Source organism: Peromyscus eremicus, chromosome 2 (assembly GCF_949786415.1).
Source record: "Peromyscus eremicus chromosome 2, PerEre_H2_v1, whole genome shotgun sequence".
Lineage (NCBI taxonomy): Eukaryota > Metazoa > Chordata > Mammalia > Rodentia > Cricetidae > Peromyscus > Peromyscus eremicus.
In genome coordinates, this window is record NC_081417.1 from 129,808,948 (window position 1) to 129,836,017 (window position 27,070).

General features: G+C 51.7%; 1 protein-coding gene across 1 annotated transcript; it reads left to right on the forward strand.

Annotated features, from left to right (window-relative positions):
* Positions 1-1,289: 1,289 nt before the first annotated feature.
* Ptch2 (patched 2) lies at positions 1,290-23,259 on the forward strand. The gene is made up of 22 exons (XM_059254815.1): positions 1,290-1,766; positions 2,173-2,365; positions 10,978-11,167; positions 11,270-11,339; positions 11,482-11,573; positions 12,171-12,366; positions 15,568-15,689; positions 15,826-15,973; positions 16,054-16,185; positions 16,275-16,430; positions 16,522-16,614; positions 16,963-17,088; positions 17,179-17,297; positions 17,405-17,753; positions 17,860-18,172; positions 18,264-18,406; positions 18,491-18,671; positions 18,792-19,072; positions 19,182-19,319; positions 21,964-22,106; positions 22,203-22,302; positions 22,536-23,259. Exons 1-22 carry the CDS (start codon positions 1,695-1,697, stop codon positions 22,728-22,730), a joined length of 3,552 nt encoding a protein of 1,183 aa, XP_059110798.1. The 5' UTR covers positions 1,290-1,694; the 3' UTR covers positions 22,731-23,259.
* Positions 23,260-27,070: the final 3,811 nt, after the last annotated feature.

Genomic DNA, 27,070 nt, shown 5'->3' on the forward strand with positions numbered 1-27,070 from the left:
TGTGTAGTAACATGAAATATTTATGATACAATGATTAAAAAGTCTGGAAGATTGAGCAAGAAGCTAGCCAAATGCGTTAGCTGTATCAGAAATAATAGATTTATTGCAGTCTTTTTTTCCCCCAAACTTTGTTTTGTTTGTTTTCTGAGACAGGGGCTCTCTAGGTAGCCCTGGCTGGCCCAGACCATGTTGGGGCCTGGAACTCACAAGAGATCCACCTCCCTCTGCCTCCTAAGTGCTGGGATTAAAGGTATATGCCACCATGCCCAGCTTCTTTCCCAAACTTTCCCTATTAGTTATTGATTTTTACTCTCCTATGCCATATCAGAGTTTATCAACCAGGAGCAAACAGAAACGGCACAATCAGATGGGAAAGTTAGACATTTAACAAACAAGCTCTCTTCTCATCTCCTGTCATTTACACCTGGTTTCTTCAACTCTTAGGGGCGCACTCGACATTGTTGAGCACCACTTACTTTCTAGCAGGGGAAAGACTTTCAGTTGCTGTGCATAAGTTATGTCATCACAAATACAATAATAAGACAGGCCGAGCCAATACAGGCCTGTATAATCCCTGAACTTGAGAGGTGGAGGCAATAGGACCAGGAGTTCAAGGTCAACCTGAGCTACCTTAGAACTTGTCTCAAAAAAACATTTTTAAATAAAATTTTAAAGATACGGTACACAAATAAACTGAGTGTTAATAAGAACCATAAAGAAAAAAAGCAATTATCCACCAAGAGCGAAAGGGAATCAAGGAAGTCTTCCAAAAGTTTGGGCTGATTGATTCAAGTTCAGGTTTGAAGTTTATCTGCCAAGACAAAGGGGCCCCAACATGTACAAAGGCAAGAATACGTGAACAACATGGTGGGTTTAGGAAATTACTGAGGGCAATTCGGGACGGGACGGCAGCTGAGTGGGTGTGAGGCACTTAGGAGAGAAAAGGCTTTCGTTATAGTTGGAGGGTGCAGGGTCCTGGGCTTTGGAGCAATCGTGAGATTTGCATTTTAGAGCGATGACTCTGGCCTACATGGAGAGAGTGGAAAGGAGGTCTTTGGGGTTGCGCTGGGTCAGGAAAAAAGGGTGGCCCAAAGGGGACCAGCACACTCCCTTTCTCAACATCCTGACTGACACTTGGCCAGCGACTAGCGCCTCCAGGATCTCCACCCCCCCTTCTCCTCCCCTTGGGCCCCGCGGGCGGGCAGGCGAGCTAGGGAGGCGAGGCAAGAGGTGGCCCTGCCTGGGTGGTCTCCTGCCCCGCCCCCTGCGGCGCCGTTACCTAGCAACGGATCCGGCAGCCGGGCTGCGGGTAATTTGCGGCCCCCTCAGCCAATGGGAGGGCGTCACCCCGGCCCGCTCCTTTTTCTGAGACTCCTGCTGCTTCCCGAGACCCGCAGTCGCCACCTTGAGCTGTGAGGTGCTTCTCGGCCAGCCGGTTCCACCCACACGCGGAGCCCACTCTGGACCGCGGCCCACGATCCAGCGGGACTTAGCGCCGCGGGCCGGCACCACCCCGCACCGCCGCTCCAGGCTGCTCCTGTGCGTCTGCACCCGCGTCTCACCCACGACCGCACGTTCGCGACCCCTAGGAATCCCCAGCCGAAGCCCCCAGACGGCACAAGGGGCCGAGCTAGCCTATGGCCTTGCTCAGATAACGCAGGTTGGGGGCGTTCGCGCCCCCCATCCTCACCAGCATGGTTCGGCCGCTGACTCTTGGAGAGCTGCCTCCAAGCTACACACCTCCAGCTCGGTCCGCAGCTCCTCAGGTGAGTAAAAGAGAAGCTAGAAGAAGCGGGGGTTGTGTCTGTCACTTGAACTTCTCCGGGGTGTGTGATGTTTACAGGTCAAGTGTTACTGGATCTGTGAAGACAAGTTAGAACTATCAAGTGATGTGTTAGCTTATTTCTTATCATCTACTGGGTTCGACTCTGTGCCCAACTGACAGCTAGTGTGTGTGCATGGCTCATAACGCTCAAAAAAATGGGCATTCTCAGGTGTGCTTGTGGAGAAGGCACAGCGGAAGAGTTAAATCTTCAGTTTGAAGCATCTATCCGTAGCTGCTTCCTGCCGTGCATCCAGAAGTCAGGAAACCAGGACTTGACAGAGAGAGAGAAGGGAAGGATTCTGCATTGTTGCTCTGACACCTGGCTGACCCTTCTCTTTCCATCTCAGATCCTAGCTGGAAGCCTGCAGGTTCCTCTCTGGCTTCGCGCTTACTTCCAAGGCCTGCTCTTCTCCCTGGGGTGCAGGATCCAGAGACACTGTGGCAAAGTGCTCTTCCTGGGACTGGTAGCCTTTGGGGCTCTGGCACTGGGTCTCCGAGTGGCCGTAATTGAGACAGACTTGGAGCAGCTTTGGGTAGAAGGTGAGTTACACTGGCCATAGCTGCTTTGCTCTGATGAGGAGCTGGCCACTGAGCCCCCGCCGGCCTGCCTGCTCAAGGATCTGGAAGGACATCTCCCGATCAGAGCCTGTGTATCTGGGCATGTTGGAGAATGCCTACCTCTCCCCAATCTCCCTCAGTGCTGTGAATGGAACCCAGGGCATTGTGCAAGCTGTATCCTCAGTCTCACACCTACCTCTCTCACCCATAAATGGACACCTCTAGATGGTAGCATCCTATGAATAAGCTTACAGAATATTTATCTTTGACTATGTATGTGTGTTTATTTCGCATTTATAGCTAGCCCATTTTGTTTTGTTTTGTTGTGAGACAGGGTTTCTTTGTGTAGCCCTGGCTGTCCTGGAACTTAATCTGTAGACTAGGCTGGCCTCAAAGATCCAGGGATCCACCCCCTTCTGCCTCCCCAGTGCTGGGATTAAAGGTGTGTACTACCAGCACTGATGAGCCTTTTTTTTTTTTTTTAATTGTACATCAGAGTTTAAGAAATGGAACAAGACTCATTTTTTCAGTAGCCAAAGAAAGTAAAGTGTGTGCTGGGATAAGTTCCATACAAAACAGAGCAGAGTGTAGTCGTGCTGTGTAAGAGAAGGCAGGGAGAGACCAGGAAACTGGAAGTGAGGACTGCCGTTCTGCTGCTTGAGGGCTTGAGGCAAGAGCATGGCTTTCAGTCTAGGAATTCAACAATGGCCTGTCTCAGAGAGACAGAGACAAAAGGACAGCCAGAAGGAAGATCTCTAGGGATATAGCTGGTGGCAGACTGCCTGTCTAGCATGCCCAAGACCCTGGCTAAGTTTGATCACTGACACTGGGAAGGGGGCGAGCCAGAGGAAAAAGAAAAGTTAGGTCTGGAAGGATAGGAACCCTTGATCAAATCATCTGCCTGGACTTCTGGGTAGAAATCTCAGACGCCCAGGCCCCTGCAGCCATGTAGTGGAGATGTAACCTAGACTGCACTCTAATGCAATCCTCAGGGTCAAATGAGATCAAATCCCCACTTCCCAATGGAAGCATTAAGCAATTAATAATTTCAGCATGCCTCTGTTCTTCCCTGATGCCTGGTTTCATATGGCGGCCGTTTGACAAAGTCAGGGCCTACTCTTGTTCTCCCTGGGAAATCTGCATTTGTGGCCTCCCCAGACCTCCCCAGCCCTGGCCCACACCCAAGGCAGGTCCCAGGTCGCAGTCTCACACCCTTGAGTTATTTCAAATGCTGGCAAATCCTAGGATACAGAGCAGATGTTTCTTGGAGCCTTTCTGTGTCTTGGGCTCCCACACCCCATCTCCACCCTCCCCCCAGCCCTCTGCAGACTCTTAAGCATTCACACTCTTAAGACAGCCCTAGGGTCCACAGCAGATGTTTCTTCCTGCCTGCCAGCCTGCCCCCAGCATCAGGACACACATGTGCATACACGCATATATGCGTGCGCCCACACAAACCGCTGCTGCTTGGGTGGTCCCAAATGACTTTTGAATATCCTGCCACAATAAAGTGAGCCTCCCTCCCTTCCCTTCCTCTTTCTGCCTTCCCCCGATCTTCCCCAATTAAACACTGCTTGAACATCCATATTGGCTCATCTCCCTCCTGCCCTCCATCAAAGGCGGGGCTCGTCCCTGCCAGGTCCTGCTGTTGTTAGGAGTTAGAGGATGGTAGCTGATTCCTAGGCTTTAGGGGCTACGGCCTCCCCGGGTCATGCAGGTGACCTTGACCTTGGGATCCTCCTGCCATAGACTCCTTTGTATTGAGATTAGTAGGATCCCTGTCTCAGCAGTGACCCCGACATGATCTTTTCTCTATAGCTCTGTAGTTGAGTCTCCTCATTTAATGCCCTTCCCAATGAGGAGCTGATCAAGTTGAGAGGCAAAGAGACTTTCTTGTTTCTGGTTTTGCTAGGACGGAAGTAGGGGGAGCAGAACCTCAGTGAGCATAGTTTCCTGAATTTTTTTGGGGGGGGGAGGTAGGCAGTGGCTAGGGATCAAACACCACTACCTTGGTCAACTTAAAACTAAGGGTCCAAAAGTAGATAGTTATGGGGCTGGGGAGACAAGTTGGTGAGGAAAGTGCTTCCTGTACAAGCGTGAGAACCCAAGTTCAGATCCCCAGCATCCACGTAAAAGCCAGACATGGTAGTGCACGTCTGTAACCCCAGCACTGGGTGAGTGGGACAGGCAGATTGTGGGACTGCCAGCTAGTCTCCCTGCAACCATGAGCCGCAGGCTCGGGCAGATCCCTTGTCTGAAAAAATAACGTGGAGGGAATAGAAAGAGGTCTTGGTAGCTAAGAGCATTTGCTGTGCAATCTTGAGGATCGGAGTTCTGATCCCAGCACCCATGTGACAAGCTGAGTGTCACACACACACTCGTAACCCCCAGCATCAGAGGAATGGAGGGTCTCCAGGATTTGCTGGCTTCAGGCCTAGCCAAGAAAACAGCTTCCAGGAGACAGACTCCTGATCCTCTTCTGCCTTCTTCATGTGGACACAGGCATGCACACCTGCACACACGCACTCACAAATAGATAGTTCTGTAAACGACAAATGATAGCATGGAGCCTGACTGGGAGACAGGAGCAGCCAGCCAGTGGATGTGAGGGCAGGAGGTGATCACGCACCTGTTGGTGGGGCCAGCAGCAGCTCAAAGCTAAATGCCTAGGAGCTGGTCTCAGTTCTTACTCATTACTGGTCCCTCCCTTTTAATGTCTTACACAACTAACCCTTCCTTTCCACCCCTGTGATGGTGCCAGAGTTAAGACTTTTCAGTCTTCCGAAAAACACACTAATTATATCATTAGGAGTCCTTGTAGCCACATGAAAGAGAGAAGGGGGTCCATAGGACAGGAAGGAAGAAGGCTGAGGTTTTATTCTTGTAACAGGAGATTTGGCAATAGAGAATTCCGGGTGATTAGTCTGGCAGACATCAGCCAGGACCCAGGTTCTTTTTTTTCTCTGCTGTCTTCAGCACATCAGACTTGTCCTCGGGCTTATCCCAACAAGCTCCTGCTCCTGGACATGGTGACACATACAATCCCAGCACCAGGGAGATGGAAGCAGGAGGATCAGTAGTTCGAGGCTAGCCTTAGCTACATAGTGAGTTCAAGGCCAGCCTGGGCCAAATGATGATGATGGAGGAGTAAGAGGAGGAAAAGACAAGGAAGCTAAAGTCATTTCTGGACATTCGTAGAAGCAGAGGCAGGAGTATGTTGAGAGCCAGCCAGGGATACATAGGCAGATCCTGTCTCCTGTAGTCCAGGCTGGCCATGAACTTCTTCTTACTGAGGGATAACCTTGATTCTCCTGCTTTTGTGCCCTTCTTTTGTTTTGTTTTGTTTTGTTTTATTTTGTTTTGTTTTTCAAGACAGGGTTTCTCTGTATAGTTTTGGAGCCTGTCCTGGAACTCACTCTGTAGCCCAGGCTGGCCTCGAACTCACAGAGATCTGCCTACCTGTGTCTCCCGAGTGCTGGGATTAAAGGCGTGCGCCACCACCGCCCGGCCTTTTGTGCCCTTCTAAGTGCTGAGATTACAGATGTGTGCCACCACACTCAGTTATATGTAGTTCTGGGGGTCAGAGGTTGGCAAGCTGAATGATCTCCCCACTTCTGCATCTCTTTAAAGTGATGAAGGCTGGACCTGTTTGCACAGGCCAATAATCTGAGTTACTTGGTGGGCTGCGATAGTTTGAGGACTTCCTGAGCTACAGAGTGAGTTTAAGAGCAGCCTTGGCAGTTTATTGAAATGATGTCTCAAAGTGTCAGGACTGGGGGGTGGCTTGGTGGACAGAGTGTTCGCTCACTGCACAAGCCTGTGCATCTGACTTCCGCTTCCCAACACCTGTGCGAAGGCCCTGGGGCGCACATCCATAACTCCAGCACTGGGGTGGCAGAGCAGACTCTGTGGATCCTGGGCCTCACTGGCTGGTGATACAGCAAAAATGTGAGATCCAGGTTCAGCAACTGAAGCTGTCTCAAAAAATGGAGAGTGATAGAAGAGGACACCAGGATATTAACCTCTGGCCTTCACACATCGTGCACAGGCACATGCACACACACACACACACACACACGCACACGCACACGCACACGCACACACACACACACACACACACACACACACACACACACAGAGGCATATATACACATACATACTTAGAAGTACTGACATATGTAGCCTAGGTTCTATACTATGGAGGATGGGTGGGTTAATGGATGGATGGATGGATGGATGGATGGATGGATGGATAGACAGACAGACAGACAGACAGACAGATAGATAGATAGATAGATAGAAAAAAATTTGAGAAACCTCCAAGACAATTACCTGTTTACTTGCCAAGATTATATTACTGGTAAATCCTTCAATTAGCAAAATACAACGTGATTCTGTGATTGGCACCTTAGAAAATGTGTTTTTGCCCTGTAGGGCTAGAGAGAAATCCAGGCATCCTTAATCAGTGGCCTTTCTGAGGATACCCAGTAAAATCAGTCATCTAGCAAAGAAGCTAAGGAAAGAATTAGCCTTGCCTTCCAATCTGCCTCCACATCGCCCCCTGGGGTACACAGAAATCTGGCCAAGTCAGTCCTGTCCCGGCTTGGGGCCTTCCTGTCCTTGCCTCCTACCAGATCCTGCAGAGCCTCGGCTCTTCTGTGAGCCCCGTACACACTCCAGGCCCTCCGCTGTCTGATCCGATCACTTCTTCAGCTTTGTTATGGCTCTTCCCTGGCTCACTCTTTTATTTATTTGGGTTTTTTAAATGTGCATGGGTGTTTGTCTACGTGTATGCCAAGTGCCTTCAGAGGCCAGAAGGTATCAGATCCTCTGAAGCTGGAGTTACAGACAGCTGTGAGCTGCCACGTAGGCGCTGGGAATTGAACCCCGCTCTTCTGAAAGAACAGCCAGTGCTCTTAACTGCTGAGCCATCTCTAGCCCGCTAGCTCTCTCTTAGCAGTATCAAAACCCCAAACCTTTAATAGTGCATAGCACTAGATTCAGGTCATCTGAGGTTCCTGTCTCGATCACAAGACTTGAGTCCCTACAATAGCTCTTAGGCCCTTACAGACAAAATTTTTGGACTAGTGCTTGTGAACATTAATACTGAAATAACGTACCAAATTACACTCCATGGTGAACCTCTATAGTCCAGCAATGCTGTCAATTTTAAATGTTTGTTGATTTAGTAGATAGTAATTCATTGCCGTTTAGCTATTCAAACGGGATCTTACACAGTAGTTCAAGTTAGCCTTAAACTCAACAATCCTACCTCAGCTAAGTACCGGCCTTGGCTACGTAGAAAATTTGAGGCCAGCCTGGACTACCTGAGGCCCCATTGCAAAAAACAAAAGGCGTGGCAGGGTGCAGAGATGAGGTATAGCTCAGCTGGGAGAGCGCATTTCCAGCTCTGGGAAAGCCCAGGTCGGTTCCCAGCACTGCATATAACCAGGCGTGTTTATCTCTGCAGGAGGCAGGAAGATTATTAGTGCCCAGTCATCCTCAACTACATAGCAACATAGCAAGTTCAGGGCCATTCTGGGCTACATGAGCCCTTCTCTCCAAAAAAGGAAGAAAAAAAAAGCAGTGGATTAGGGGGATGTACCTAAAGACAGAGCCCTTGCCTGGCATGTGCCGTTAGAGTAGAGTTAGGGGAGAGTGTGCACTGGTTAGCCAGTTATATCCCCGTTTGTAAGGAACCAGCCTAGCGGATGCACTACTTTTCTGTTTTCCCGCCTTCCTGCTGCTTTCCCAGCCATCCACAGTCATTTCTCCCCCTGGTTTCACCTCCGTTTTCTGTCATGTCATTTCTCTTCCAGCAACTACTGCCTACAGTTCCATCTCTGCCCCTCTGGTGTGCAGTCATTCCCTAGGTCTTTGGTGTGCCTTTATTCTAACACTACCAAGGTGGCACTCTCTGCCTCTTTGGTTGGTTGGTTGGTTGGTTGGTTGGTTGGTTGGTTGGCTCACTGTGTAGCCAGGCTGTTGCTAGCCCATGACATTCAACACCAGTCCTCCTGCCTCAGCTTTTGAAGTCCTGGAGTTGCAAGGGGGAGCCTCCACACTCAGCCTTATTTAACATGGGCTGGAGAGATGGCTTGGTGGTTAAGAGCACTGGCTACTCTTACAGAAGACCCAGGTTCGATTCCCAGCACCCATGTGGTCGCTCAAACCATCTGTAACTCCAGTTCCAGAGGCTCAGACCTCTGAGGGCCCCAGACAGGCACCTGTTGCACATACATACATGCAGACAAAACATTTGTGCACAGGGCTGGAGAGATGGCTCAGAGGTTAAGAACACTGCTTGCTCTTCCAAAGGTCCTGAGTTCAATTCCCAGCAACCACATGGTGGCTCACCCTCTTCTGGCCTGCAGGGATTCGTGCAGACAGAACACTGTATATGTAATAAATAAATAAATAAATCTTAAAAAAAAAAAAAAAAAAAAAAAAATTTGTGCACATAAAATAAATAAACCTAAAAAAATATTTTTTAGTATTTTAAAATAAATATATAAAGGTGAGAATTGAGGCTGAGAGAGAGTAATTTGTCAAGACACGGAGTATCAGGGCTGGAGAGATGGCTCAGAGGTTAAAAGCACTGGCTGCTCTTCCAGGTGTCGTGAGTTCAATTCCCAGCAACCACATGGTGGCTCACAACCATCTATAATGAGATCTGGTGCCCTTTCCTGGCCTGCAGGCATACATGCAGGCAGAATAGTCTATACATTATAAGTAAATCTTTAAAAAAAAAAAAAAAAAAGACACAGCGTATCAGAAGCCGGGCCTGGGGTCAGGCCTGAAGAGAGCTTTGTTCTTATCCCCGACCCACTGCCTTCTCCCATGGACAGTGTGTTCTCTCTGCCCTGAGATCTGTTCTCGGTTGTCAGCTGACGTTTGTCTTTTCTGTCCGCATTTTATCGGGAGGATTCTTTAGTCTTGCTCGTGAGTTTTAAGTTGTCTGTGTTCTCTCCCCGCGTTCTTATCACGTCTCCCCCAGTTTCTTCCTTCTCCCCCGCCCCCGTGTCCTCACTTACAGGGGCCTTTCTCTCTGTCCTGGCCTCCTTCCTCCCGTGTGGCAGCCACTAGCCTGGTGGAGTACTGCAGTGTAGACTGGGGACAGCGGTGGGTGGGGAAGAAGGGTAAGTGGCCTGGAGAGAAAAGCAGTGGCCAGGGGCTGGAGAGGTGGCTCAGAGGTTAAGAGCAGTGGCTGCTTTTCCAGGGGGCCTGAGTTCAGTTCCCGGCAAGCTCTGGTGCCCTCTTCTGGCCTGCAGGCATACATGAAGGCAGAATACTGTATACATAATAAATGAATAGACAGACAGACAGACAGATAGATAGATAGACAGATAGATAGATAGATAGATCTTAACAAAGAAAAGCAAAGCAGTGTGGCCGTACTCGAGTATTCATGAGGGATGGATGGCATAAGGGATTGAGCATGCATGGAAATCTGGGTGAGTGAGGAGAGCCTGTGGTCTTGAAAAAGAGATTGGCTACTGGGAATGGTGGCCTACACTTGTAATCTCAGCACTTGGGAAGTAGAGGTAGAAGGACTGTCCCAAGTTTGAGACCATCCTGGCTACCCGGTGAGTTCTAGACCAGCCAGAGCCACAGAGTGAGGGGGTAAAAAACAAAAGCAGGGAGCAGGTGAAGGTGGATTCCTGAGGGTGACAGTGGGTAGCAAGAAAGGCCTCCAGGCAAGTAGAAGCCAAACTGAGCCTGAGAACAGACCAAATCCACAGTGCCCTGTGTGGCCCTCACCCTCCTCCAAATCACAGGTCATATCGCCCTCAAAATGTCCCTTCCTAGTGTGGGGGGTGGGGGGGGGGACACAGACGGGACGGGAAGACAACAAACATATCCCTTCCTTTCTCAAGTCCCAGTTGCACAACGCAACTCCATGGGTAGCACAATGTAAAACTTGAGGGATGCTGGGGTCAAGAAAGCCAAGGCAGGTGTGGCTCTCAGTGAGGCCCAGGAATGGGGTCTGGGTCTCTGGCCCTCCTTGATTTCACCTCTTCAGGCACGGGAGCCAGGGCCCATCTTGAAGCGTGACACTGAAGACTGACTCTCCCCCTGCATATGGGCTGCAGGGTCCGTCATTCCCAGATGCTGCCGTCACTGCCCTGTGCACCTGACTAAAAGCAGCCTCTACTTCCCCACAGACCCCTGTGGGCCCTCCTTGTCCTGCCCAGCTAAGCAGAGTGGGGCTGAGGGCGCCTTACCTGGATGGTCCTATAACTCTGAAAGCCCAGCTCACACTGATATTTCCCTTTTGAACCCAGGGCACATCCTGTGCAGGCACTGTACCATTGAGTTACACCTATTCAAATTTTCAAGCCTTTGCTTTGAACCCCACCAATCTGGCTCATGCTGGAACTCTAGACCACCATAGAGTCCTGCAGACTAAGAAGAGGGGCAGGAGATTGCTGGCGCAGGGGCTGTCCGTCTGGGCAGTTAACCCACCAAGGAGAAGGCAGAGACCCTTCCACAGCATTTCCTGGCCTGGGGCCCTCAGAGATTTGGGGACCCCATTTCCCAGAGCTCTGGCCTACCTGGGCCCTTCCCCCAGCCTTTTCTCTTTGCTCTGGCAGTGGACAGCCGGGTCAGCCGGGAGCTGCATTACACCAAAGAGAAGCTGGGAGAGGAGGCTGCCTACACCTCTCAGATGTTGATTCAGACTGCACGCCAGGAGGGGGGAAGCGTCCTCACCCCTGAGGCCCTGAGCCTTCACCTCCAGGCAGCCCTCACAGCCAGTAAAGTACAAGTGTCACTTTATGGGAAGTAAGTCTGGCTGAGCCCTGGGAGGCTGGGCACGATGCATGCTGTGGAAGTTCCAGAACGGGGTCCCTCTTCTACTGGTCACCTGTGCCCTGGCTGTTGCAGGTCCTGGGATCTGAACAAAATCTGCTACAAGTCAGGCGTTCCGCTTATTGAAAATGGAATGATTGAGCGGGTGAGTACCCCAGACTGTTCCCAAGTGCAGGGCAGAGGCACTGTGGGAAGGCTCAGGGGCTCCACTGGGGGTGAGGGTGTTGGGAGGATTGCAGAGGGTATCCTAGGGGCCGGACCAATGCGACCTGGGGTGTCCTTGGCAGATGATTGAGAAGCTGTTTCCATGTGTGATCCTCACCCCGCTTGACTGCTTCTGGGAGGGAGCCAAACTCCAAGGAGGCTCTGCTTACCTGCCGTGAGTGCTGCCCCAGCCCCTGGAGCCCTGTTTCATCTCCTGCCAGGGACTCCCCTCCCCAACGGCCCCCCCCCCCACACACACACAGAAAGGAGACGTGTGGGGGCAGGAATGAAAAGGATGGTGAAAGCCTTGCCAACAGGAGCAGCCTGGGCTGCCCAAGGCTCTCCACCTGCCTCTCCTCACCTCCGAAGGGAAAGAGGGCCTGTCTGGTTTAGACAGAACACAGATCCTCAGGCAAAGCTCTCTAGAGACTTTCCTCCTCGCGGTAGCTGACTGTCAACTGAATTGTTGCTTGGACTAAAAAGAAAGCCTGTTAGATGCAGGTGCGTGTCTGGATAGGTTAGAACCAAGGGTCAACTTAGTGTAGACTAGTAAGGCTTTTCTGGACCTGTCCACTTATCAATCACATATATTCCAAGGTCTGTCTCAGCCCCTTTAGTGGCCAAAGCTCACCGCAGCAGCTTGGTAGCGGAGGCAGCCCAAGCCTTGCCCACTCTCCTCGTGGAAGAGGTCCTTGGAGTGAAGCAGGGCCCACGGCAGCAGTCGGGGGCAGGCAGTGATTTCTAATCTTCATTAACCACCGGCTTTCCCCAGGGGCCGTCCTGACATCCAGTGGACCAACCTGGATCCCCAGCAGCTGCTAGAGGAGCTGGGCCCCTTCGCCTCTCTGGAAGGCTTCCGGGAGCTGCTCGAAAAAGCACAGGTGGGCCAGGCCTACGTGGGGCGACCTTGTCTGGACCCTGATGACCAGCACTGCCCTCCTAGTGCCCCCAACTACCACAGCAGGCAGGTGGGTTTCTGGCCAGGTCTGACAAGAAAAGACAGTTTCCCTGTCTTTTTCTTCCCTGTGTGTTTCTATGTTCTAAGAGGTGTTCTGCCCACCTCCGTTTTCTGGAAACACACACACACACACACACATACATACACATACATACACACACACACACACATACATACATACACACACACACACATACATACACACACATACATACATACACACACACACACATACATACACATACATACACACACACACACACACATACATACATACACACACACACACATACATACACACACATACATACATACACACACATACACACACACACATACACACACACACACATACACACACACACACACATACACACACACACACGTTCCATTCTCATTCACTTCTAAAGAACCCTCAAGTAGCACAAAAACTGCAACCACCACTAACTCCTCCTCCTCCCCCTTCTCCTCCTCCCCTCCCCTCCTCATCCCCTCCTCCTCCTCCTCTTCTTCTGTAGGTGTGTGTGCCTGAATGTGGGGACTAAGTGCATGTGAGTGTAGGTACCCAAGGAGACCAAAAGTGTTGGATCCTCTGGACCTGGAGTTACAGACAGTTGTGAACTGCCTGACCTGGGTGCTGGGAACCAAACTTGGGTCTCTTGGAAGAGCAGCAAGTGTTCTTAACCTCCAGCCCCCTCTCCTTTTCATTTTGTTTTTCAGTATTTTGTTTTATTCTTTTTCTCTTTGTTATCGTGTGGTTTATTTGTTTTTGGAGAGCAAGGGTAAGACAGGATTTTTGTGTGTGTGTCGGGGGGTGGGTAAGACAGGGTCTCACTATACATCCCTGGCTGGCCTGGAACATACTGTGTAGAGACCCAGACACAGAGACCCACCTGCCTGTAGGCGGATTTTTCGTCAGGACTGTCTGCTCCCCAATAATGACATGGAGATTTAGTATTAATTATGAAATCTTGGCCTTAGCTCAGACCTGTTTCTAACTAGCTCTTATAATTAAGTTAACCCATGTTTTTAATCAGTGTTCTTCCACGCACTCATTACCTTGTCTCCATTCTGCCCATCCTGGTTATCTCTCATCTGGCTGGTGGCTCTGCCTTTCTTCTTCCCAGCATCCAATCCGCCCAGAAACCCTGCTAGCTATTGACTGGTCAGCGTTTTTTAAGCCAACCAGAATGACATGTCGTCACAGTGAACAAAAAGATTATCCAACACCTTTCTCCGTCTCCCAAGTGCTAGGATTAAGGGCTATACCTTGCTTTTAGTCTTACTTTGTTTTTTAAGGTTTATTTGGGGAGGCAATATACATATATGGGGTGCCTATGGAAGCCAGAGGGTGTCAGATCCCCAGGAGCTGGGGTTGCAGGTGGATGTGAGATGTTGAGTGTGGCTGCTGGGAACCGAACTCTGATCCTCTGGAAAAGCAGGAGGACACTCGTAGCCCTGCTGAACTCCTCTCCAGCCCTTGTTTCAGGTTTTTGCAATGGGGTCTTGCTATACAGTCCTCGATGGCCTAAAACTTGCAATGTGGATCAAGTCAGCCTCAAATTTTCGGCAGTCCTCCTGTGTCTGCCGCTCTAGTACCAAGGTATTAGGTGTTTAGCTGCCGTACACAGCTCTGTCAGTTTTTGTCCGGGTTCCCTGTAGCTTGGGTTGGCCTCTAGTTCACTGGGTAGTTTAGGATGACCTTGAACTCATGATCCTCCAACCTCGACTTTCCAAGTGCCGGGGTCACAGGTGTGTGCCACCACACCCGAGTCACTTTCCATCCACCTTCTCTTCTTCCTTTTGGGCTTTTCCCCAGATCAAGTCTCTCTCTACAGCCAGGCCGTCTCAACTCACAGTGGACCTCCCTCCTCTGCCGCTTAAGTGCTGGGGTTGTGACCGTGGCCACCATCAGGAGCTACCTGTCCTTCTCTAAACTCAGGGCCAGACCTTATCAAAATAGACTAGACGGAGCTAGGCAAGGGACACACGCCTTTGATCCCAGCACTCCGGAGGCAGAGGCAGGTGGCTTTCTTGATTTCAAGGGACTTGAACTACATAGAGAGTTGCAGGCTATCCAGGGCTACACAGTGAGACACTGTCTCAAAAATACTACTACTACAGGCTGGCGGTGGTGGCGCACGCCTTTAATCCCAGCACTCAGGAGGCAGAGGCAGGTGGATCTCTGTGAGTTCAAGGCCAGCCTGGGCTACAGAGCAAGTTCCAGGATAGGCTCCAAAGCTACACAGAGAAACCCTGTCTTGAACCCCTCCCCACCCCAAAATACTACTAATAATAACAACAGAGATAGATTATACAAGGAAACCAAGAACAGAAGAGTCAGGGCCAAGAGCGTAGCTCTGTCAGCAGAGCGCTTGCGTGGCATGCCTGAAGCACTGGTTTCTATCCCCAGCACCACATAAAACTCATAAAAGAGGACATGATGGCTCATGCCTGTAACGCTCCGCACTCCAGAGGCGGAAACAGAGAGATCAGAGGCACACACAGTAAAGGAGTCAGGCCCACTGAGTCCTGTGTCAGGCATGGGCCCTAGAGGTACAAACCCAGGGCTTCATCCAGTTTTAGGTACATACACACACACACACACACACACACACACACACACACACACACACACACCCTGACTGCTGGGATTACAGATGTATATCACCATGCTGGGCTGGATCACACTACCACCTCTCCTTTGTTGTATGTGGTAGTAATGGTGATTGAATCCAGAGCCTTGTGCATGCTAGCTAGGCAAGCGTTCTACCACTGAGCATCATCCCTGGCCTCCTCTCAGGGCTGCTGAGATGGCTCAGCAGGTAAAGGCACTTGTCACTGAGGCTGATGACCTGAGTTTGATTCCCAGGACCCACATGATGGAAAGAGAGAAACAATTTTCAGAAGCTATCTGACCTCTGACCTCCACATACATGCTATGACATGCTCGCATGTTCACACACATGCATACATGCACATAAATAATATAATTTTTAAAATTCTAAAGACTTGGTGGTCAGCAGTGGCGCACGCCTTTAATCCCAGCACTCAGGAGGCAAGGCCAGGCGGACCTCTGTAAATTCGAGGCCAGCCTGGGCTACAGAGCGAGATCCAGGACAGGCTCCAAAACTACACAGAGAAACCCTGTCTCGAAAAAACAAACAAACAAAATCTAAAGACTTAGAAACTTCTTTCTATTCCCCTCTAGGCTCCCAATGTGGCTCGAGAGCTGAGTGGGGGCTGCCACGGCTTCTCCCACAAGTTCATGCACTGGCAAGAGGAGCTGCTGCTGGGAGGCACAGCCAGAGATCTCCAAGGACAGCTGCTGAGGTCGGGCCTCCCCTGGGACTTGGTGAGGGGACCTGGGAACCACACTGTCGTCTAGGCAGCTCTGGAGAAAGCACCCCACAAACCCACACCGACTGTTGAGGCCGGCTCTGACTCCCACTCCTGTACCCCCCACCAGGGCAGAAGCCTTGCAGAGCACCTTCCTGCTGATGAGTCCCCGCCAGCTGTATGAGCACTTCCGGGGCGACTACCAGACACACGACATCGGCTGGAGTGAGGAGCAGGCCAGCACAGTGCTGCAGACCTGGCAGAGGCGCTTTGTGCAGGTCAGTGTGGGCAGAGACGAAGACGAGTTCTCTGAGGCCGTGCCTTCCTCCCATCCCTCACACTCACCCTGTCTCTGCAGCTAGCCCAGGAGGCTCTGCCTGCCAATGCATCCCAGCAGATCCACGCCTTCTCCTCCACCAGCCTGGACGATATCCTGCTCGAGTTCTCTGAAGTCAGTGCCCCCCGTGTGGTGGGAGGCTATCTGCTCATGGTGGGTCCTGCGTCTAGCAACCTTGCCTCCCCTCCAGCGCGTTTCCACCCTGGAAATCCCTATCTGAGATTGTGTCCTGTCCCCCACAGCTGGCCTACGCCTGTGTGACGATGCTACGGTGGGACTGTGCCCAGTCCCAGGGTGCCGTAGGTCTTGCTGGGGTGTTGCTGGTGGCCCTGGCAGTGGCCTCAGGCCTTGGACTTTGTGCCCTGCTTGGCATCACTTTCAATGCTGCTACTACTCAGGTAGACCGGGACCGGGGGTCAGCCTTTGGGGGGCCATCTCCAGGCTACATGGTTCCTCCAGACGATTGATTTCCCCCCTCTGCCCCTCCAGGTCCTGCCCTTTTTGGCTCTGGGCATCGGCGTGGATGACATATTCCTGCTGGCACATGCCTTCACAAAGGCCCCACCTGACACCCCTCTCCCAGTAAGGACATATCCAGCAGCCTGGGCCCATCTGTAGTTCATCAAAGTGGCTAAGAGCCTCTTGGTTTGAGTAATCTTGTTTGTTTGGCTCATTAACCTTTTTGTGCCTTCATCTCCCATATAGAAATGGGAGTAACAGTAGCAGTGTTTATGTCCTGAGGGCTGGCACAGGATGAGCCATGTAATTCCAGACTTAGAACAGCACCTGCCCATTCCCAGTACCTGACAACTGTGGACTGCTGTGGCATCAGAATTCCATTTCTGCCAAGTTTCTGAGCCTCCCCTACTGTCTTGAAGTCCCACAGCCCTCCCTGTGACCTGAGAGTGTGTCCCTGCTCTGTCCTGGCAGGAGCGCACGGGAGAATGCTTGCGGCGCATGGGCACCAGTGTCGCACTCACATCCATCAACAACATGGTCGCTTTCTTCATGGCTGTCCTGGTCCCCATTCCTGCACTGCGGGCTTTCTCCCTCCAGGTGAGGCCTCATGGATGGGCAGGTGGGATAGGGTGGACACGGAGCGCGGAGCGTGCCTCATCCGGCCGCCGTCCCTTCCTGTCTCCCCAGGCAGCCATCGTGGTCGGCTGCAACTTTGCAGCCGTGATGCTTGTCTTCCCAGCCATCCTCAGCCTCGACCTGCGCCGACGCCACCGCCAGCGCCTGGATGTTCTCTGCTGCTTTTCTAGGTGCTGTCCCCGTGTGCCCAGCCTTTTCCTTCCCCAGCCTCATCCCAGACCGTGCCCTCCCCTGCGCCCCAACGTATGACTCATCTGCTTCTCTCTGACTCTTCCAGCCCCTGCTCTGCTCAGGTCATTCAGATCCTGCCCCAGGAGCTGGGGGACAGCACAGTACCAGTGGGCGTCGCCCACCTGACTGCCACGGTGCAAGCTTTCACCCACTGCGAAGCCAGCAGCCAGCACGTAGTTACCATCTTGCCTCCTCAAACCCACCTGATGTCCCCACCTTCCGACCCACTGGGCTCTGAGCTCTACAGCCCTGGAGGGTCCACACGGGACCTTCTAGGCCAGGAGGAGGGGACAGGGCCGAAGGCAGCCTGCAAGTCCCTGCTCTGTGCCCACTGGACTCTTGCCCATTTTGCCCGCTATCGGCTCGCACCCTTACTGCTGCAGACCCAAGCCAAGGTTAGTCCAGGTGCGGCAGAACGGCCACTCGGCACGTCTGGCTCCAAGGAGGGCATAGGGCTGGAGGGCAGCCCTGGGCCTCCTGCTTAGTCCCGGCTTCCCGCAGGCCCTGGTGCTGGCGTTCTTTGGGGCACTTTTGGGCCTGAGCCTCTATGGAGCCACGATGGTACAAGATGGGCTGGCCCTGACAGATGTGGTACCTCGGGGCACCAAGGAGCATGCCTTCCTGAGCGCCCAGCTCAGGTACTTCTCCCTGTATGAGGTGGCCTTGGTGACTCAGGGTGGCTTTGACTACGCCCACTCCCAACGCGCCCTCTTTGATCTGCACCAGCGCTTCAGCTCCCTCAGGGCCGTGTTGCCCCCACCCGCCACCCAGGCGCCCCGCACCTGGCTGCATTACTACCGCAGCTGGCTGCAAGGTGAGAGGCCGAGAGACCAGCCCCTGGGGCTGCTGCCGAGCCAAGTCCTTAGAGCCGTAGGCCCATCCTGGCCCATCCTGTGTACCTCCAGGTATCCAGGCGGCCTTTGACCAGGACTGGGCTGCCGGACGCATTACCCGCCACTCTTACCGGAACGGCTCTGAAGATGGCGCCCTGGCTTACAAACTGCTCATCCAAACCGGGAATGCCCAGGAGCCCCTGGATTTCAACCAGGTAAGGAGTGAGCTGACCGGCCAAAGAGCACTGGTGGGCTCCAGACCTCAGGGCCCAGGCCTTTAGCCTTCTCTGCCTTCACAGCTGACCTCAAGGAAACTGGTGGACAAGGAGGGACTGATTCCACCAGAACTCTTCTACATGGGGCTAACTGTGTGGGTGAGCAGTGACCCCCTGGGCCTAGCAGCCTCTCAGGCCAACTTCTACCCCCCACCTCCCGAATGGCTCCACGACAAATACGATACCACTGGGGAGAACCTTCGCAGTGAGTGCTGGGGGAGCTCACCTAGAACCTGGTCCTCAGCCACACGGGCCCTGACCCTCCGCGCCCCCCACCCTCCACTGTTCCCCTCACCCTCCCTCTGTCCCTCTGTCCTCTCCACAGTCCCAGCAGCCCAGCCTTTGGAGTTTGCCCAGTTCCCCTTTCTGTTACATGGACTCCGGAAGACTGAAGACTTCGTGGAAGCCATCGAAGGGGCCCGGGCGGCATGCTCAGAGGCAGGCCAGGCAGGAGTGCGTGCCTACCCCAGTGGCCCCCCCTTCCTCTTCTGGGAGCAGTACCTGGGGCTGAGGCGCTGCCTCCTGCTGGCGGTCTGCGTCTTGCTGGCGTGCACCTTCCTGGTCTGTGCTCTGCTGTCACTCAATCCGTGGACAGCCGGCCTCATCGTGAGTATTTGCAGGGTAGAGTGGGAGAGACCCCAGTGGCACCCACCCTGCCCTGTCCAGACCAGTGCTCCTCCTGCCAGGAGCCCTGGGTAAGGCCTGCCCTCCACAGGTGCTGGTCCTGGCGATGATGACTGTGGAGCTCTTTGGTATCATGGGATTCCTGGGCATCAAGCTGAGTGCCATCCCTGTGGTGATCCTTGTGGCCTCTGTAGGCATTGGTGTTGAGTTTACAGTTCACGTGGCTCTGGTAAGCAGAGGCCCTGGGAGGAAAGGTCAGGCGACCGGTATTTAACAAAAATGGTGAGATCACCTCTGTGTACTAAGAACTATCTAAACGGTTAAACTGGGCATAGAGGTTGCACACATTTATTATTATTTTTTAACCAGGCAGTGGTGGCACATGCCTATAATCGCAGCTCTTGGGAGGCAGAGGCAGGCAGGCAAATCTCCATGAGTTCTAGGCCATCCTGGTCTACAAAGCGAGTTCCAGGACAGCCATGGCAGGTACACAAAGAAACCCTGTCTTGAGAAACTAAAATAAATAAATAAATAAATTATGATTTATTTAAATTCATTTTGTGTGCATTGGTGTGAAGATGTCAGATCCCCTGGAACTAGAGTTATAGACAGTTGTGAGCTGCCATGTGGGTGTTGGGAATCAAAGCCAGGTCCTCTGGAAGAGCAGCCAGTGCTCTTAACCACTGAGCCATCTCTCCAGCCCCAGTTGCACACCTTTTATCACAGCGCTCAGGAGGTAGAGGTGAGCAGATCTCTATGAATTGGAGGCCAACCTTATCTATGAAGTGGAGGCCAACCTTATCTATGAATTGGAGGCCAACCTTATCTATGAATTGGAGGCCAGCCAAGGTTACATAACAAGACCCGCCTAACAATGAGAACAACAACAAACAGAATTGGCAGGGCCGGAGGCAGACCTAGTGGCGGGGACTTGTCATTCCATCATCTGGTAGATAGAGGCAGCGGCACGCCTTTAATCCCAGCACTAGGGAGGCAGAGGCAGGCCTTGAGTTCTCGTTTTGGTGGTTGTTGTTGTTGTTTTTGAGACGAGGTTTTATTATGCAGCTTTGGCTGTCCTGGAACTAGCTCTGTAGGCCAGGCTGACCTCACACTCTGTAGCTGAGAATGACTTTGAACTCCTAATCCTCCTGCATGCAGTTGTTACAGATGTGCGAAACCACGTGGGGCCCAGTTCTTTCATCTAGCGTTGACTGCTGTACTACTTACAACTTTTCTTTTTTATGTACATGAGTGTTTTGCTCACATGTATATGTGTACCATGTGCATGCCTGGTGCCCACAGAGGCCAGAAGAGGGTGTTGGACCCCAGAACTGGAGTAACAGATGATTGTGAGCCACCATGTGGGTGCTGGGAATGGAACCCAGGTCCTCTGCAAGAGCAACAATGCTGTCAATCACTGAGCCATCTCTCCAGCCTTAATAATTACATCTTAATTAGTCCAGATGGCCAGTAAATAAGTAAACAAATGAGGGCCACATCTGTAGTGAGAAAAACCAAAGGCCTGTTTGGAATGGCGTACAGGCAGAATGGAAGGAGGGAAGATAGGAAGCATTATTTTCCCTGAGGCATTCTCATGTCATTTAGGCTGACCTCCTACCACCCATGTGGCTGGGATGACCTTCAACTCCTGATCCTCCTGTCTCTGCCTCCTTCGTGTCTGGGTTCACCACCTTGCCTGGCTTCAAATTGCATGGGGTATGAAACGATGTGGGTATGAAGGAGGGATTCTACTAAACAAATGTCCAGGACTCCCCAGAGCTTCCCATTCTCAGGCCAGCTGAAGCACCAACACACCACTTAGTCTCCACAAACAGCATCCTTCTCCCGACAGCCCCATACTAATAGATTCCAAGAACAGTATAGTAGCTGGTGTAATAGTACATGTCTGTAATCCTACACTCAGGAGTCAAAAACAGCAGGATCACCACAATTTGAAGGGCAGCCGGGTATACATAGTAACCTGAAAGACCTTGTCTAAAACAAACAAACAAATAATCAAACAAAAAAAGCAATATATGAATAGGGCGTAGTGGGATACACCTATAATCCCATACTTGGTTGGTGGAGGCAGGAGGAGTTCATCCCCAGCTATGTAACAAGTTCGAGGCCAGCCTGGTTCACACAGTGAGTTCCAGGATAGCCAGCGATACACAGGGAAACCGTGTCTTGAAGAAAAAAAAACCACCCTGAAGGTAAGCATGGAGGCACAAACCTCTATTTCCTGCCCTTGAGACACAGATGCAAACAGATCTGTCTACATAGCGAGTTCCAGAACAGCCAGGCTACATAGTGAGACCCTGTCTCAAAAACAAACAAAAAAGCTACCCTAAGAAGTATCGCCATGTTGTCTATCCTCCTGGGCCAGGAGTTGGCACACATTTTTTTATTACATATTTTTAATTTTGAGGGAGGGGGTCTTCAGAGGACAGTTACAGTAGCTAGTTCTCTACTTCCAGTTTGTAGGTCCTGGGGATTAAATTTAAATCATCAGACTTGGCCACAAGCACCCGTATCCACTGAACCATCTTGCTGGCCCCATGCACACTTTTTTGTAAAAGGCCAGGTAGTATTCATTTCAGACTCGGCAAGTGACATAACCTTACCATCATAGCACGAAAACTGACTGACCAAACACCATTGACATCTATTTGGGCATTGCTGTACGGCCACACACTTCTAATGTTACCAAAGTGGACACAACCATGCTTCCAGACCACTCCCATGAAGTTAGTTCACCTGGCCTTCTGTAGGGGAAGACCTGGGTGCGCCCTGGAATGGCTAAACAGCCACTGGAGACATTGGATGAGCTGGCTGTGACTGGCAGAAGAAGAACTCCAGGACTCTCTCCCTAGGGCTTCCTGACCACCCAAGGTAGCGGGAACCTGCGGGCTGCTTGCGCTCTAGAGCAAACATTCGCCCCTGTGACCCATGGGGCCGTCTCCACGTTGCTGGGTCTGCTCATGCTCGCTGGCTCCAACTTTGACTTCATTATAAGGTACAAGAGGGCTCAGGAAGAGGGGACTACCCACCTTGGCCTCGGGGCCTGGCCACTGACCCTCTCCCCCCCCCCCCCCCCCCCCGCCCCCTCCAGGTACTTCTTCATGGTGCTGACAGTGCTAACCCTCTTGGGCCTGCTCCATGGACTCTTGCTGCTGCCTGTACTGCTCTCCATCCTGGGCCCCCCACCACAGGTGACCAGACTCTCCCTCTGTCCTCCCCCTAAGGGACAGGGTGGTAAAGCAAGGGAAGGGACAGACCAAACGCCTTCGGCCTTCAGTGGGACTGGCCTTAGTCTTTCAGGACCCAGAGCAGAGGGTCTGCCCAGCCTTGCAATCTTGTTTTGTGAGCTCTGATGGGAGCCCAGCCTGTCAACAGTAGTGGTGGTCACCATGAAGGGGCTCACTGGGACTGGGGTCTCTTCCAGGTGGTACAGATGTACAAGGAGAGCCCACAGGTCCTAAGCCCTGCAGCTCCACGAGGAGGAGGTGGGCTCAGGTGGGGCATGCCCCCAACCCTGCCCCAGAGTTTTGCCAGAGTGACTACCTCCATGACTGTGGCCCTCCACCCACCACCACTACCTGGAGCCTACGTCCACCCAGCCTCTGATGAGCCCACGTAGTCCCCCGCTGCCACCCTAGCCGCTGACAGCTCTGGCAGCCTCAGGACTGGAGGACCGGGTCTAGCCATTGAGTGAAAGAGCATCTGAATCGCAGAGACCCTATGTGATGTCACTGGGAAGCAATGGGTGGGGTGTGAAATGCACGATGGACCCCTGGAAGGCCCTATGCTGCTCCCTGCATCTCCTCCTCTGACTCGGCCACCGCACACTTATACCCAAAGAGAACAGCTACTGCTTGGCTGAGAGCGCCCTAACACATAGGCCTCATGGAACGTATGTGTGTCCAGGTTGGGGTGAAAGGCGCATTCTAGCTGCAGTGCAGCCCTGTCTCCTGCCCCACACAGTCACCTCAGCGGACCAAGCCTGAGGGTGCTTAGCACACTCTCCCAGGCCTGGCCCTTCATTGCTTGGTGACTCCTAAGGAGGCCTTCTGTACCTCTTCCCACCTCCTGCCATATAAATTATTTATACGAAGATGTTTATTTTTGTATATAGATGCTATTGCTGCTGAAAGTTTTATTTTTAAAGAGTAAAATATATTCTATACAAACTTCCTTTCAAATGACTATGGTGCTTTTTGTTTTTTAGATGACTCATGAAAGTTAGCTATCAGAGGTGGCTTGTGTAACGTCAGGGCCTGAAATCTAACATGGTGGTGCACGCCCTTAATCCCAGCACTCGGGCAGAGGCAGGTGGGTCTCTGTGAGTTCCAGGCATCAGGGGTGCTACACAGAGAAACCCTGTCTGGGGTGGGGGGCAGGGAGAGGAGGGGGGGAAAGACCTCAGATGCTGAAGTTTTATCAAAGTACTTGATGACTTGTAAGCATAAAGGCTTAGTATAAAGCACTTGGGAGCTGGGGGTTACCTGTAGCACCACACAACCAATCCCATAAGTGGTACAGAAACCTCTGTCACAAAATTACAAATCTCCATAGGGGGTCGACCCCAGGTTCCTGGGAAACACGAGCTTTGCCAAGAAGCACAGAGGGGCTTGCAGGAGATGCAGGCAACGATGGGAAGGCAAAGTGTGCATGTGCAGAGGCCATTGGGGCCCTTGGAAGCCCAAGGCAGTTAAGACGCCAGAGGGCCCCGGCTGCAAACTCCGCCATCTTGCTTTCATCTCTCACCCCAAGCTTTGGAAGCAGGTTTGAAGCTACATGGCCAAAGGTTGTAGGCTTAGCCAACCAAAGCCCAAGGCTCAAACCAAGGCAGAGGCCACAGCTCCAGCTCAGGCTCCCAAAGGTGCCCAGGCCCCTGTGAAAGCCCCATAGAAAAGGCTTCCTGTCTGCCAATGTGAAGACAGATGGACAGATGTGATACACCTACACCCTAGCTGCAGGCGAGCAGTGCCCTGTGCTGTTTTCTACAAATAAAATTGAGGCAAAAGCTGTTTTTAAAAAACGCTTAGCACAGAAAATGATGCAAGCATTTAGCGTCTGTTTGGCATTCCAGTCCTGCCCACCTCTCCAGACTCATCTTCCAGCCTCCTGAGCCTTCAGCTTGTCGGGAGGAGCAAATCCAGGAAACAGACATGAAGAAATGGAAGGTCGGTCAGTGGCTGGCTGAAGAAGAGATGGAGGAAGCAGGGCCTAGGGAGATATTTTAGGAGGTTTGTGGAGTCGGAGGAAGGAGCCCTGGCCCAAAGCAACCTCCATAGCAGAACTGTGCACCCACAGTGGCAGCTGGGAGGCAGGAAATTGTCATTGGCCAGCTAACCATGGGAGATGTCCCCAGGATGTCAATGCCCAAGCCAGTGGCAGCACTGATTTAAGCTGCTGCTGGTGGAGGACTGGCCAGTCCTGTTGTACAGAGGCCTTGGAGAGCCTGGACACAGCCCTGGGCTACAGTCAGGGCCTCACCCAGATGCATAGTGAGGTCTTTCCTCACCCTTCCCCAGTTACCCCTGATGGACAGACACCCCGAGTTCCAGCCACTGCTCACCAGGAATGATGCACCCCCCTCCTCCGGCACATGCCTTCTCATCCATACAAAGGTCAGAAATCATGGTCCAACCAAACATCACACACACACACAAAACACATTGCAGCTGAATCAATACTAAAATGCCTTAAACAAATTAAAGTTAGTGATGAAGGCCTGCAATCCCAGCACTTAGGCGGTAGGACCAGAGGTCATCCTCTGCCACTTAGGGTTTGGGATTAGCTTGGGCTACATGGAATGCTGTCCTTTTTTGTTATTTTATTACATTTTATTTGATGTATAGGTAGGTACTTGGGTGTGTATGTGCTGTTTCTAGTGTGAAGGTCAGAGTTTGAGGCCAGCCTGGTCTACAAAGCAAGTTCCAGGATAGCCAGGGCTACACAAAGAAACCCTGTCTCGAAAAAAACAAAAACAACAACAAAACACACACACACACACAAACAAAAACACCAAAAAGGCCACGGCGCACATTATTGGGAATGTTAGGTAACCCGGTAATCACAAAGCCAGGGAACTTCTACAGGCCTCGAATGCTGGTGGAATTCTTAGCTCTTTTGTGGGTTGGAAACCAGGAATTTGTACTTTTCAAAGGCTTTACCTCGTGGCCACAAAGATGTGATGTCATGTACAGAGGACAGCAAATGGCTATTGTGGGGGCCAAAGATGTCCCAAGATAATTTGGCTCTAGACATAGCATTCCAACCTCGGCACATCATTGAGGTTCTGATGGCTTAGTCAGCCTTGCAGAAGGAGCGCTTCCTTTTAGGAACATTGTTCACAGCTGTGTTGAAAGTTTTTACCCTGATTGCATGATCAGTGCGGTTCCGAGGAATGAGGGTGTCACTGAACAGATCCAGTCAGAGTTGAACCACCCCAGGCGCAGTCAGTCTTGGCCACTGACCTCATCCAGCCTGAGGTGAGAAGTTCCATACTGCTTGTAAAGTGAGCTCACCCTGCGCAGAGCCTAGCCCCACTCCACCCTCTGGCTTAGCACCTTTCCATGGCTCCCCATGCCATAGGTCAAGCCTAATCCCATTCCAGGCTCCACTAGGGCTAGTCTCCACTGTCAGACAGAGCCTCTTTAAAACACACTCCACTTCCTGGACAAGAATAAACCACACTGTTTGGGTCACCATAACTTTGCACCTGTCAACCCCTCTGCCTAGGTTCTTCCTCGATTCCCCTTGTCCTAACCCAAGTCATCCTTCAAGAGGAACTGGATGCTACTGAGTGTGGCAGCTCACACTGGTAATCTCAGCCCCTGAGAGGCTGAGGCTGGAGAATTTCTGTGAGTTTGAGACCAGCCGAAGCCACAGAGTAAGACACTGTTCTAAAACAAAACAAAACATTTTTTTGTTGTTTTTTTTTGTTTTTTTGTTTTTTTGTTTTTCGAGACAGGGTTTCTCTGTGTAGCTTTGCGCCTTTCCTGGAACTCGCTTTGTAGCCCAGGCTGGCCTCGCACTCACAGAGATCCGCCTGGCTCTGCCTTCTGAGTGCTGGGATTAAAGATGTGCGCCACCACCGCCCACATATATCTTTGATTCCAGTACTCGGGAGGCAGAGGCAGGTGGCTGTCTGTGAGTTCAAGGCCAGCTTTGTCCATATAGTGAGTTCTAGGACAGCGAGGGCTATAGAGAGAGACCCTGTCTCAAAAACCAATAATAATAATAATAATAATAATAATAATAATAATAATAATAATAATAGAAAAAAGAAAACCTGGATGACAACTGCCACAGAGAGGGTGGTGACATGCCTCCTGTGTGGTCCTGCTTCGGAGTGCTGAGCCAGGCTGCTCAGTCTGAACCTGAGGGTGCTCTGCCAGTCTGGAACAATGAAACAGTCACCCCAGCACTGGGACCAATAATTTACCAATCCCAGATCGCATGAGGAAAGACAGCACGAGGTCCCAGGCAACTGGCAGAGAAGCAGGGTGAGCAAGCCTGGAATCCACAGCTTCCTCTCGGTCAGTTCTGCTCACCCACACTCCCACAGCTGGTTTACCAAACCAGTGAGAGGCCTTTGAATTTGCATACCCAGGGTACTTCAAGAGAAAACAGTTTCACTGTGCTTGAGTTCCAGCCCTGAGGATGTTTTTCTGTGATTGTAGGATGCAACTTACTTGCTGGAAACACACATGTATATAAACTGTAGCCATCTACACCATGCAGCTGAGGCCCTGAACCTCTGGGAGGCCAGAAACCAAGTGGCACACCCATCCTCTGGTTTTTCTTCATATCACTGACATCTTTCGCCTTTCATGCAAACATTTCCATGACGAGGAACAGTTTTGAGTCAACATTTTTTTCTTTCAGATTTATCTTATTTTAAACTGTCTATGCGGGGGTGGGGGGTGGTATGTGAATGTGGCATTCAGACACGCATGGAGACTAGAGACA